The 13,459-nt window shown below is 43.4% G+C and overlaps 1 protein-coding gene across 15 annotated transcripts in view; it reads right to left on the bottom strand.

Annotated features, from left to right (window-relative positions):
* Window positions 1-13,459, bottom strand: part of LOC308198326 (uncharacterized protein) — a 78,601-nt gene that overhangs the window by 28,680 nt on the left and 36,462 nt on the right. For 13 of the 15 annotated variants that reach the window (XR_013953830.1, XR_013953831.1, XR_013953832.1 and 10 more), the window contains one exon: window positions 13,370-13,454. Coding sequence is in view for 1 of the 15 variants with exons in the window: in XM_080600558.1 (XP_080456684.1) it covers window positions 12,719-12,771 (53 nt within the window). In the remaining 14 variants the exon portion in view is untranslated. Of the gene's footprint in view, window positions 1-12,718; window positions 12,814-13,369; window positions 13,455-13,459 lie in introns of all 15 variants that reach the window. The other 2 variants (XR_013953837.1, XM_080600558.1) reach the window with 1 other exon arrangement.

Raw genomic sequence — 13,459 nt, 5'->3', positions numbered from 1 at the left:
AGACAGGCACTGATACCCTCGGACTGGTTTGTGGGCAGCTAGCAACACAGAACAGCTGTAAGATTCAGCTTTGCTCTGTGGGTCAGACTGAAGCTGTTCCAATCATTTAATGCCATAAATTTACCAAAGAAATCACAGGACTGAAAAATGGAAGAGAGAATAAGTTGGGCAGATAACACGTCTATTATCTACTTCCAAAAAGTGCAGAAGTCTGACACCAGAAGTCTGCATTAAATAAATATGTTTCCATATTCATTCATACAACTGCTATTTTCATTGTACTAACGAAGTGAATTCATTACTACTGCACAGCGTCTCTGTATGTTCCCATGAACTGATTTTAGGAAATTGTTATTTGTAACTGAATTAGAGATAACAGGCAAATGAAATCCCCAAACAAGCTATGACAATCCTGTCTGGAGTAGACCCTGACATCCTTGTTTAGGGTTTATTTTGGATGACGTGAGTTTAAATTCTGTCTCCAGACATGTTTGTGGTTGTCATTAATTCGACCTGCAGGGCCAGAGGTGGCTGAAGCCAATGGAAACAAGGGTTTGGGTGGAATTCAGCCAGGTAAACACGGGCTGCATAGTCAACTTTAAAGCTGTGTAGCCTGTTGTCTTGGGAGACATAAACGTTGGTGAGAAAGCCACAACTGAAACCTAAAAGCTTAACCAAATCTTGCTGGTCTCTAACCAACCATCCAGGGGGAACATTTCAGACACCAGCAATTCCTTAACCTAGCACACAAAGACATAAAAAGGTCCAGTGGGCAGGGGATGATGCCACATAAATTCAGGCCTCATTAAGCATTATCTTCCTTTAATAGTGAGGAGTAATTAACCATTGAAAAAATTGGACTAGGGACTTGATACAATAACCTGATGTCTTTAAAACTAGGTGGGGCATCTGCCTGTTAAAAGCTCCATGGTAACTCAGAAAAGGTTATCAGCTTGACACAGGAATGAGCACAGGAAAAAATGCTACGTGCTGCTTTATTCTCCAGGTCACTGTAAAGCCACAGGGCACCGCTGGTACGAGCTGTCATTTCTGATGCTGTATGAGGTCCTTCCATTCTCCTGCAACTGGTCCTCCTCTAGCAACAGATGAAGTGTGCTGAATATTTATTTCAAAGGTCTCAGATTTTCTAAAGAAACACAAGCCATCCCCATTACATATTCGCAGCTGATTTTGCAAACCACAAGGGCAGATCCTCAGCTATAATAAATCGGTGCAGTTCCACTGAAGTAAGTGGAGTTTGATCAGCTGTCATGAGATGAAAAATCTAAGTCCCTTATCTCAGGCACCTATGTAATTCCCAGTTTTCCCACATTATTTACTTAAATCTCCCCTTGATTTCCAGCTAAGACTAATAGCTGCGTACAGACATCTCTCCCTCCCTCAGCATCTTTGGTGCTGTGTCCTGGACTTTCTTTAGCATTTCCTTGATAATTCTGTTTATCCAAATTTTGCCATGTGTACACCTTGTTTTCAGCACGTTTTGTCAGTACTTAAAGGAAATAATAAAGCCTAGTGCTAATCAGCAAATAAATAGACTTAGTGGGGTTATGGCAACAGGATAAACAGGATTAGCACTTCAGGGGGACAGAACGAATACAGATGGGCACTCAACGGGCAGGTTTCGCTATCAAGCCAAGAGTGCCGTACTAAGTAGGGACAGGGGAGCTCTTAAGGCTTTTGTTTCTAGCCAGAGATCTTTAGGAAAATACAACACTACATTGTGGAAGCTACACATTTACAAATATTTACACAGCAAGTGAATTCATTAGGAGTGATGATAATATTGCTTTAAGATCTTATTTGCCTTTGCTGAAGGGCTGTAACCATTGGCTAAAGCATGCATTACAATAATGTGCGCAATGTGCAGCGCACTCACTGCACGCAACCAAGCGACCACGGAGCAATTCAGGTTGGAAGGGGCCTCTGGAGTTCTCCGGTCAAACCTCTGCTTGGAGCAGGGCTAACTTCAGACCGGGACCCGACTGCTCAGCACCTTCTCTGGACGAGTTCTCAAAATCTGTGATGGAAATCGCACCAGGCTAGGGGAACCGGGACCAACAGGTACAACAACCTGCTCCCTTGCCTAACCACTCCTGCTGTGAACAGCTTTCTCACTGACCCAACGAGAATTGCTCTCGCTGCAACCTGTGCCTGCTGCCTCTTGTCTTGTCGCCGTGCATCCCTGGTAAGTGTCTAGCACCTCCACCTCTGTAACTGCCCTCCCTCAGCAGCAGCAATCTGCAGCTAGTTGACCCTATCCCCCAAAGCCTTCTTCCCTCCAGGCTGAACAAACCCACCCCTCCAACTTCCCTGCCAGGTGTGCTCCAGCCTCCAAACACCTTCACAGTCCTCCACTGGACTTGCTCCAGATTGGCAACAGCTCTCTTGTTAACTCCAAACCAGACATGTCCCCATACGGACCAATTTCTGATGGTATTTCTCAAGGATGGCTGAAACATCAAATACCCAAACACATCGGTGAGACATCTCAAGATCTTTCATTGTCAAACCCAAAACTCACCAGCTCGACCCAACAAAAGGTGAGAAATTCAAATAATTCTCTGCCAGTCCTAATGAATTTCCATCTACATTTTCAAACCTTATGACCCATCTTTCTACCTACCTAGGAAAGGAAATTTACCACATGCTAAAGGCTTTAAGATACAGAATTTATGGGCTCATCTGGGAATATGCTCTTTGAGAAGCATGACCCAAAATCATGCGTTGACTTCTATGACTACCACTGACAAAATGAATACAGATCTTGCCTATTCCATGTTGGAATACGTAGGTTGGGCTTAGATAGGGTAGGTAATAGAAAATGATACATCTTTCCTTGTGCAGGAGAAGGGCTTAAGCAAAAGTGAATTAGGTTCAAAGAATGAATTATTAACCCTTCCACTGAGAACAGGATTCCTTTTGCCACAAAAGAGGAGCAGGGTTGTTCACCCAAAGGATCCAGTGGGATTCTTCTGTTATGTGCCAGGCATCTGAACCAATTCAGAGGTATTTTGTCATTTCACAGCACCAGCACAGGCAAGTGGGACTCCCTAGTGACACTAGTGGGACACCTAGTGTCCCTAGTGTCCCTAGGGACACATCTTCACCCAGCACCGGAGGGGAGGATCCCTTGGAAGATGTGCTCTCCCCTTTAACTTCACAACTGTTCCAGGAATGTGAAAAGAGCACTTAATGGGAAGAAAACATGAGGCACTATGGGACTCTTTTAACTAATGGGAAAAGGTAGAGTTTTCAGAGAGTTTTCGAAACTCCAAATCTGGAGCTTGAAACACCTATTTCAAACTGTAAAGAAACACATCTTTAGAACTTACGGTATATACCATAAGAAATGCCTGAGGTAAGCAGTGGTCTTTTTGGTTTTTAATGTTTTCCAGTTAATAACCAGCATCTTCTTGCAAAACACACGGGAGCACAACACGGAGCACATTATAGAGCTGCAGCCTTCCTATAGCCTGACTATTTTTTAATTACAGAGAAAGGATCCACTCCTACTTCTACCCCAGTGTTCTCAAAGTTGACAGCCTCACTGACAGCAGGAGAAGAAGCATAAGGAATATCCTTACACCTGTAGATTTCCATGTGAAAACTAAAACAACCAGCAGAAATGCTACAAAGTGAGAGCATTTCTTCACACTTCATGGGAAAGAGAGAAAAAGGGAAAGAGAAAATAAGCACTTCTGGTGCACTAAGTGATCATTTATCTTTGTTTCTTAGTAGCCTTTGTGAATGCAATTGCTGTACTGAACTTGGCACACTGCCTGTAATATTTGAGGACTTTGCTGCCTCAGCAAAGTGTCTCTCCTGAATTCATTCCATTCACAGGTTGTTGCCGAACAAAGGAGTCTGTCCTTTTTTATTGTTGTCATCTAAGGAAGTTCACAAGATAATAGGTGCAGAGCCCTTAGCCTTTGAAACAAGCTTTTGTAAATAACTTCTACCCTCCACTTGGGAAATACTGTAGCTGCAACACATTTTGATACCGCCATAAAGGCATTCGCATCTAATTTTTAAATTAAAAAAAAAAAAGAAAAGAAAAAAAAAAGAAAATCCTTTGGCTTATTGTCTTTGCTAGATGCCCTAATAAAATCTGAAATCTTAATGCAGGCACTGGTGCTGAAATCACCATGTCAAGGCACAGCTAATGAAGGCTCTCTTCATGCTAAGGAGGAAAAAAAAGGACTTGCTTTCCCTTCTCCACTACATACATAATTGAGGGCACAGTATTTAGTGATAATACAGTCAAACCTGTGCACCTGATCTCCCTCTGCTTCCTATGCTGCTGGCTGCCATAAGTAACTGAATCTATTTCTTACCCTTATTATACTTTCAAAGCTCAGCTCACCCGTATCACAAGAACCACGTGGAGAAAGGCTTCAGCTGTGCCTCCCTTTCCCGTGTGGCGCGAAGGGGCTGACCATGTCTCAGCTTGGAGAAATCCCATTCCCTGCACAGCCACGCATGATGACAGAGCAGCTCCTCTGTGCTGGTGACATAACAGCCTCCCCTCCTGTCACCCCATTGTCCTTCACATTTGTGGATTTTCCCAGCAGTTCTCCGGGAGATGGTTTCTCATGACGGGAGCAGCACTGAGAGAAGATGGCTAGTTTATCATTCAAAGAGCTACAAACACAGCCTCCGTTCTCAGTTGGCGCTACCTGTTGTGATGGAAGTCAAGAGAGCCGCCATTGTTAACATCAGCTGGGCTGTCGCTAATGTCCAAATTCCTCCCCTTCACCCAAGCTGCCTAGACCCAGGGAGAAGAAAAATATTATTATTCTCTATATACATCAAAATTTTTCATCTTCCCAGTGCATTCTACTCTCTCCCCTGGAAATAGATGAGTATTCGAGCTTTACTGAAAGCAAAGGAGGCCTGGGCTCCCCCTGACACGACACTTTCCCTCCTAGCATGTCCAGGCTGCTCTGTTCAACCCAGATTCATCAGGTGCTGGACACTTCTGGAGGATGGTTTATATACTACTGGATATCTCTTATATACACAGAGCTAAAAAGTAAAGTGATCTCCTGCATTTATTTCAAACCATTTCAAGCGTATTCCTCAATTCTGAAGAGAAGTACCCCCTTCAGGTTTAAACTAATGAGAGGAGTTGGTACTAGCTGAAGTAAGATCAAGAAACGTAGGAAATCCTTTGATGCTGCAAAATAGACAAACTACTGCTGTTTATCTAAGTATTTGGTAAATTACACTTCATAAGAAAGTACGTGCTTTAGTCAAGGCTACTTTGCATAGGCAGATGGGTTTTGATTTATTTTGGTTAGCCTTTGTGTTTCAAGACTTGCTGGTTTTCTTTTTATTTTAATTGTTTGTAGGGAAGCTGTCTCGAGCCATTTGGAGAAAGGCACTTTAAAGGAATCTCCGTAAAGGAATGAAAAGGATAATTTCTTTCTTCTCACAGTTCTAAACTAGACTTTGGCAGAGGAATGTATGGCTCTCATGGTGCTGTTTCAGAGTCAGGAAGAAGCAGGTAAAATAGCCCTCTGCACACCACCAAAATATTGGATATCAAATTTAGCTGCAACAGTATTTACACCTTGTGATGCTGGGAACAGACTGTTATAGAAATGGGTTTTAATAGCTTTGTCTCACATACGGCAAAAAAAAAAAAAAAAAGATACATGCAGCCTTAGAAACCCTGTAGACCTTTCAGTACCACATCCTGTCGTAACAAATACTGCAGATACAGTTCTGAAAGAAGCTCTACATTAGCTCCTTAACCTAAGCACCACCACTCATGAACTCTGGGACCAGCTCTTGCACATATATTCTCATCTTGGGGCCTAAAATAATTCACTCTACTTTTGCCAAGCCTTTACACAAAATGCAAACACTTCTACAACCCACCAACCCCTTCTCTAAAATGTCTCAGGTCTTGCAGGGTAAATCTGTTTCCTGGAAAACAGCCTTTTTCTACTTTTTCCCTTCAAAATGAGCAGGCCTGCAAGAAAACCAGAGGAACAAAATCATACTGGCATGCTGAATCCCTCCTCATCTTTTCCAAAATGCCTCTGTATCTCTTCCAAAATAAATCATGATAAAAACAGATGGAATTAAAAATATGACCTGATGAAAAAGTGAGGGGGATTGGCCTTTTCAGATCATCCAAGACAAAAAATTTCACCAAGAATTCAAAGCGCTCCCTGCCCAGCTCCACAGCCTCACTGCAGTTACTGACCTAGCCAGGAGATTCCCTGAACAATCCCAGTGACCCAGGTGATAATTGGTGTGATTCCCATCAGCACATACTGGCAAATAGCTGCTTTAACAATGGTGCAGCACGGAAGCATTTCCAGCAGACAGTGAAGGAGGTAGGTATAGAAAGAACTGTTCTGGCCACAAACAAAGACCTTATGTTGGTCTTTTAGAAGAGAAAATTTACCTCAATCTTTGTACTATGCTCCAGAGTTCATACTGAAAAAAAAGCCCACCTGGATTCAGAGTATAAAATGAAATACTTTCCAGAGACAGTCCCCTTAGGCTGCTATTATACTGTGGACCAAAACTCGATGGATTCAAGAGCAGTGACAAAGATGAAGAAGATGAGGTTGCCCTTATAACTGCTGGGCACTAACGGGCCACCTGGCAGGGCTAAGGAGCTTCTTAAACATCCATCCATTTCAGTCACGCTTTGTGTTAAACCTACACATTCCTTCATACAGGCTTGTTTTTGAGGTCACCTTAAAATAAGACAAAACACTGCATTAGAAAATGTTGTGGTGCCCACTGTCACTGTGGTATTTTTACTGTGATCACCCGGTGTGCAGCTAGCCCTTATTTCAGCTCTCTGTTAACCCAACGCGATAGATAGCACAACTCCAGAATACAAGCGGTATGACAAGTTTTCAAAATTGTCTAAATTTATAGCTAGCCCACCGGCTGTTTATTGCAGCATGTCAAGTTTCATCTCTCCGCAAGACAGAATTTCCCCCCTCAAAAAGGAAAACCAGAACAAACACTAATACTTAAAATAAGAAAAAAAAACACACACAAAATGAAAGACAAATATACCTTCCCAGCACTTTCTGCGACAGCAAAGGCACCTGTATAGCTCAGATGCAGGGTCTGGGGAAATAGGGTGGCTTCTGAAGATGGGGCCTCTGCCACAGGAGGGGCACAAGAATATTTCCTCTCCCTGCCTCTGGCTGCCCGTCAGCCTGCTGTGCAGGCTGCCTTCATGAGGGGGCAGATCGGGGATTTATCTGACTAAACATCACCCTCTTCTCCCACCCCAGGCTCTTTTTAAGCTGGACATCTCTCCTCGTGAGGCGGGCTGCCAGCAGTGGGGCAGGCACAGCACTGTGCTGGGGCAGGCTGTGCCCGAAGCACTCAGAGACCCACTTAGCACCTTCGAGCCTGGGTAAGCCTCAGGATCTAACATCCAGGTTGCTAAGGAAAGGGGATTTTTCATGACCTCATGACCCTTTTTCATGACCTCCATGCCCCTTTTTCGTATCTTTCTCCCGAAGTCCCCCAGTGGAAACTATGCACACCTCCAAAGCAGGCAGGTAACACTGACTCCAGTGCCAACCCCACTTACACTGATAAAACAAACAGGATCTGTGCTCAAGTTTTACCAGAACTGCAGCTTTACTGCCTGCAAACGAGAAGATCATTTCCCAGGGGTAGACGAGCTGTGTTGGTGCTGGATGCTTCCAAGGCCCTACAGTCCAAGGGGATCTTGGACTAACCATCTTTTGGCTATTGTGTGAGCCCCAAGCTTGATGCACATCTAGGAATACACATATGAACTATATGTGTGTATTAGAATACATACATACATACTAACCAGTAAAATTCTTGTTGTATTGTGTATTATCAGTAATTCAGAGCAATAACACCTCACTGCCTTCAAAAGTCTGCTGTCTACACCCACCATGTCTATGGGAACAACAAGAACTACAAAAGGAGGTTCAGGCAAGGAGGTTGTCTTTTCACCCAGAAGGTTTCGGTGGTCTGGTTCATAGCACAGCCTCACAACTGACTGTACCAGCACAGCAGAGTAAGGGGAAACAAGTTATCATGGGGGATAAAACATCTGTCTGGCCCCCAGGAGAGAACCGTATAGAACAGAATATTTATTTCTATACTCAGAACCAAATTCTTGTGAGTGCTACAGCCATTTCCAGCCCAAGGAGGCGAATACAAACTCCAAAGCACTGCAGCTTAGCAGCACTTCCCGACCCCTCTGCACAGTGCCGCCGACTGGCTGCAGTCAACCCCCCTTCCCAGCACCTCCCTGCCTGCCTCATTTCCACCCCAAACCACTAGAAGGCACAAACACCCAAAGAATAACCAACCTCAGACCAGCACTCAACCTGCAAGAGGCAGGACCACACACGGGGGCTTGGGTGGCTGCAATGAGCACAAGAGTGGCAGATCTCTTACCCCGACCAAGCATGGGGTTCTCATCATGCCAAGAGTTTTGCATGTCATGAGAGAGATTTCTTCACTCTTTCCTTCTCAAGACATTTGCTGAAATCCTGCATGAAACACGTTGTGGGCACCAAACACACAAATACAGTATAGTGCGTTTGTGTCCATACCCTAACACACTGATTGGTGTCAGAAGACCAGCAGCATTTCAATGTCCATACAGCTGCTGGTGTGTAGAAAGATTCAGGAAACCTTATCCTCAGTCAGCGATCAAATTGATGTCCAAATTCTATTCCCTTTAACCTCAATGTAATCAACTACACAAAGAATGATTTCTGTTAAACATGCACTGCCCAAATACTCCTGCTTTCTGTTCTTCCCTTGTGGATGACATGTTTTTTTTTTCCTAAATTAATTAGCTTTCATTGAATAAATCAATATTTCTCCCAACAAGAAAAAAAAGACCGAAAAATGTATACTGTGGAGAAAATACAGTACATATGTATTGAAAAGCCAAAAAATAATGACATGTCCAGAGACAATGGTCATTTAAAAGCTCTGAAATGTAATTTTGAAAATGGCTTCACTGAGTTAATAAAAAGAGAGCCACTGTAAAAACACGTATATATTTGTTAAGTTCCATTTCCCTATTTTTCCCAATTGCTGAAGGTCAGAGCTACGTCTTATTTGCCAGTAGAAGATTTTCTAGGACTCTTCAGGTACATATCACAGATCACTTACCCAAATGATCATAGCCAAATGAGAAATCTCTGAAGCAGAACTGGCTGTACATACGACTAATGCATTTTGTTACAGGTAAGCAGTACCTTCTAGTAATTCAAGAAACATCTAAAAGAGTTCTCCATCCAGAAATAAAATATATTTACCCCCCCACAAAGATGTCATCAGATGGTACATGCTGAAGCAGGATGTGGCACCACTAACAAAATAGAGCCTCATCTGTGTGTGCCCTGAAGAAGGAAACATGCAAAAAGACTAAGAAATTGCAGTGTGGGGAACAGGGGGAGGTGAAGTGTCCCTGAGTGCCCTGTACTGGGGACAGTGAACAGCTTTGCTCAGGGAAGGCTCCCCATGGAGTTTGCCAGCGCCTGCAGCAGCAAGCGGGGCTGCTGGGTCACTGCCCTCCAGGCTTGTCTTTTGTCCCCAAAGCACTGCTCTTATAAGAGCTTTCCACTTAGAAAAGCACAAGCTGCTTTCCAGATCTGTGGAAAAAATAAAATCATAAAGCTCTTTTCTTCCATCATTGTTCCAGCCCTTCTCAGCCTTAAAGGAGGGACTTCATTTCACACAGGTATGATTTTACAAAACCCTGGCCAGGCTCAAAAGCAAAATAACACCAATCAATATTACCCAAAATAACATCCAACTAGAAACCTCTACAGAAAACCAACTGCATACACTACACAAAACCACAGACAGATTTATCTGCCTTGCTCATGTGTTTTTTGGAGCACTCCTTGCAAATTCCCATAAAACGCATAAAAAAAAGATTAAGAGAACTTTGCTACAGTAAAGGCTGCAGACGTATTCAGCATTTTTTGCAATACCTAACGGATCCACCATAGGGCTACTTCTAACAGGAATCTCACCCAGTATAATGTGAAAGGAGGCTGAGGACTCTCTTTCAGAGCTGGCCTGTATGTCCGACACTTTGTCTCTAAACTCCTTGCTCAGATGGTTCCCCTTCAGAGATAATTTTGCAATGCTATTTGCCTCCTGCTAGCTGTTGTAGTATACCAGGATGTAGCTGGCAGGCAAGTCCACTGCTTAGCTCCATCCTTAAGAGCCTCTCTGACCTCCAAGGGATGACGAGGACTGCTCTGGTAGCTTTCTGACTCAGTCTCTACATTTCTGGGCAGGCCAAGTGCCTGCACCGCTGCATTGTGTAGGGCTGCCAATCTCATACACACCACATCTGTCTCTGCGTTTTTCTGTCTCTGAGGCATTTATTTCTCACCTTCACTGCCCCTCTGAATGAATCTGTATATGCTTTAATTCATGCAAAACTCAATCGTCAGCTTGGCTCTGGGAAGTCTTCCAAAGGGGAAACTGTTGTCATTTCCTTCTGAAACAGGGCATAACGTTACCTTTACAGCATTTATTTTTGAAATGACAAGCTCTAGTGCTGCTGAGCTCCAGCAGCTTCCATTAAAAATTACTAGCATTTGTGAGAGCTCTGGATATCACAGGCTTTGTCCCCAAACCACCCTGCCCTTCCTTGCTGTAGCTCTTGCTACCTCCCTGGGCTGACACATCTGCTGCTGCTCAGTTACTGCTATTTTTTTAATGATCTCATTTCACTCCAGCACATCTCGGTGCTACTCTGCTATAATCACGGGGATTAGGACAGGGGTGAACTCAGCTGTTTCACTGGCTTTGTTCATTGATGGACTTTTAGAAATCTGCTGCCAGTGTGGAAGCTTTACGGCCTTTAAGCCTTTAAGCATAGCTGTGATGGCAACACGGTTTGCAAGGTCTCACACAGTCCCTTCTTAAGTGTGTTAGGAGTTACTAAGCCATACTACCCACATTAATAACCCTAGAGCCAATCACAATCTAGTAAATGTCCTGGAATCAGCCCCTGGGTGCAACCATGCCACAATGCTATCGTATTTGCACCTTTCTATTCTCTGGGCTTTGCCTTTAGCTTATAGAGCAATTTCTTAGTGACTCTTCATAACCTCCTCTCTGCACACAACGTTTCTGGATGCTGCATGCTCCTACCAGCCTTCATCATGCTGCTGAGCCTGCAGGGCCACACAGAGCTCACCTGCTTTTCTGTCACTTTAGGACTCCACAATAGCAGGGCAACCCCCACCCCAATGCTTCCTCCAGACAGTTTTAAGAAAGACACAGGGCAAACACAATGAATCTGACCCCTGGGTCTCATTTAGAGTATGATTTGGCTTTCTGGGGAGGAGAGATCATTCCCTGAACCAGTGCTCCTGGTTCTCCATATCCCTTGGCTGCCCAGCCTTTAGAGATGCCTGTCTCAGCACATAGTCTCAAGCACTATGGCTTTCCTCGGAAACATACCAGCCTGGTTTTCCTCCTCTTGCCTTTTCTCTCAAAGGTAATCTGCTTCAGTCAGATGGAGGGTGCCACAAACTGCAGTGCAATAGTGAGACTTACAAAAAATATATGCGCTCCCTTAGTCCTGTTCTGCTATGAAATAACCCCAAATCCTCAAGCACATATTCAAGAGAATGCACTCGGAGAAGCTTTCTACCAAACAGCCTATCCAATACAAGAAGCAGCAGGAAACCAGAGTTTTCTTTTCTTGTTTCTAGGACCTAAATCCTATGATACTTTAAAACCTGGCTGGCTGATATTTACTTCAAATGAAGTAAATGCCATTTACCCTGTGAACAGTGGTCTTTATCTGAACTGGGTGGAATGCTCAACTCTAAGAAAATGAAGTTTTCCCTGCTTCCTTTCTGAAACTCCAATGTCAATCACAAACTCGGCATAAAAAGTATCGCTCACGGAGCTGAATCAAAACTATTCATTTCTTCCAATACAATTTTTCATTCTGATCATCTTCCTTTAGTATTTGCTTTTCATAGTGTTACAGGTTAATGCATGTAACCTAAATCCTGAGGAAAACAGAACTCAAGTAACTACAGTTTGCAAAAACCATCACCTCGTTCAGAACTGGTACCTGCTGTGGGTCAAACAGCATCAGTGGAGAACCATTCTCCTAATTGATTCTTTCTGAAACCTGACGTCTATCCTGAAGTTTGACCAAAATATACCTGCATGGATAGTATACATAATAAAGAAAGAATATGTATTCAACCCTACAAAGCATTGTTCTGTATTCTAACAACCAGAGTACAGAAAAATGTAAGAGGAAAATTGCGTGATGATTCCTTTCTGAAACCCTAACCTGATGCGTGTGAAAATTAATGAAAGCAAACCTAAACTAAACAGTGCCTACACCAATACGAATACAAAGCCATGCACTCCCACAGACGTGCTCCCCATTTATGAATCTATATAGACCATGAAAGAATTTTCAAGCACTTGCTACAGCTAAGAGGTCCTTTTCTAAGACCAGAAAGCTAATGCAAGCCAAGCAAACCAAAACCACAACAGTTTTGCCCCAGCAGAATGATGAAACCATTCCTGCATCTGTCCCTTTCTCTCCTCTCTCTAAGCACCAGGGCAATTCACCATTTGCTCCTAGAAGCCCTCTTGATCCAATTCCAACAGTGTCAGAAGAAAAATGCTCTCCTGACTGCTCCCCTTTGGAAACCCCTACCTTGTGTCAGCAGACCTCGTACAAAACCCACTCCTGGGCACAGCAGAAGTCATGGAGGATCACCTTTCTCTCAGAAAGCTGCACTCCACCTGTCTCTGCAATCCCAAAGAAAACCATACTCAGTTAATGCAGCCCCTGCATCAGAACTAATCTGAGGCCGCTTGCTCCTACCAAACACCATTTTTCTCCCTAATTCCATGGGCCATAAAATAATCAGTAGGAAACTTCACACCTCATTGCTTTCCTTCTAAATCCCTGGCAAAACACACATCCAGGTAAGGAGTGCCCCCACAAAAAATAATATAAATACATTTAATCCTACAAGGATTGCTCTTCCTCTAAATCGTACCATGCATGGATGAAAACTGCTCTACACATCCCATTATTTTAAAAACCTTATTTCTAATTACAGTGAAAAATGTATTCACAATAGCAATATCTGTATCTAAACCAACAGAAAACTATTTGATCTTATTTGGTGACAGGATCTGTAGACAATGATCACATCTGCTTTCATTCTAAATCCCTAACCATAACCCTAGGAAAAAAAAAAAAATCTGGGCTGGCATTGCCTCTACAAAAACATCTAAGAAGTCTTTCCCTTCCATAAGCGTATTTTTTTTGTGCTATCTTCACAGCTGGCAAACTCACCTCTAGCAGCACTCCTTGTGTGCCTTGCTGGAGGAGCAACTCTCCTCTTCATCCTTATCTTCGACTACACCGTGACAGACAGCCTCTGAA

The sequence above is a fragment of the Anser brachyrhynchus genome (assembly GCF_964034855.1).
Source record: "Anser brachyrhynchus genome assembly, chromosome: 7".
In the NCBI taxonomy this organism is placed as follows: Eukaryota; Metazoa; Chordata; class Aves; order Anseriformes; family Anatidae; genus Anser; species Anser brachyrhynchus.
Note: the sequence above shows the minus strand (reverse complement) of the source record. Positions and strands in the feature narration are given on the sequence as shown.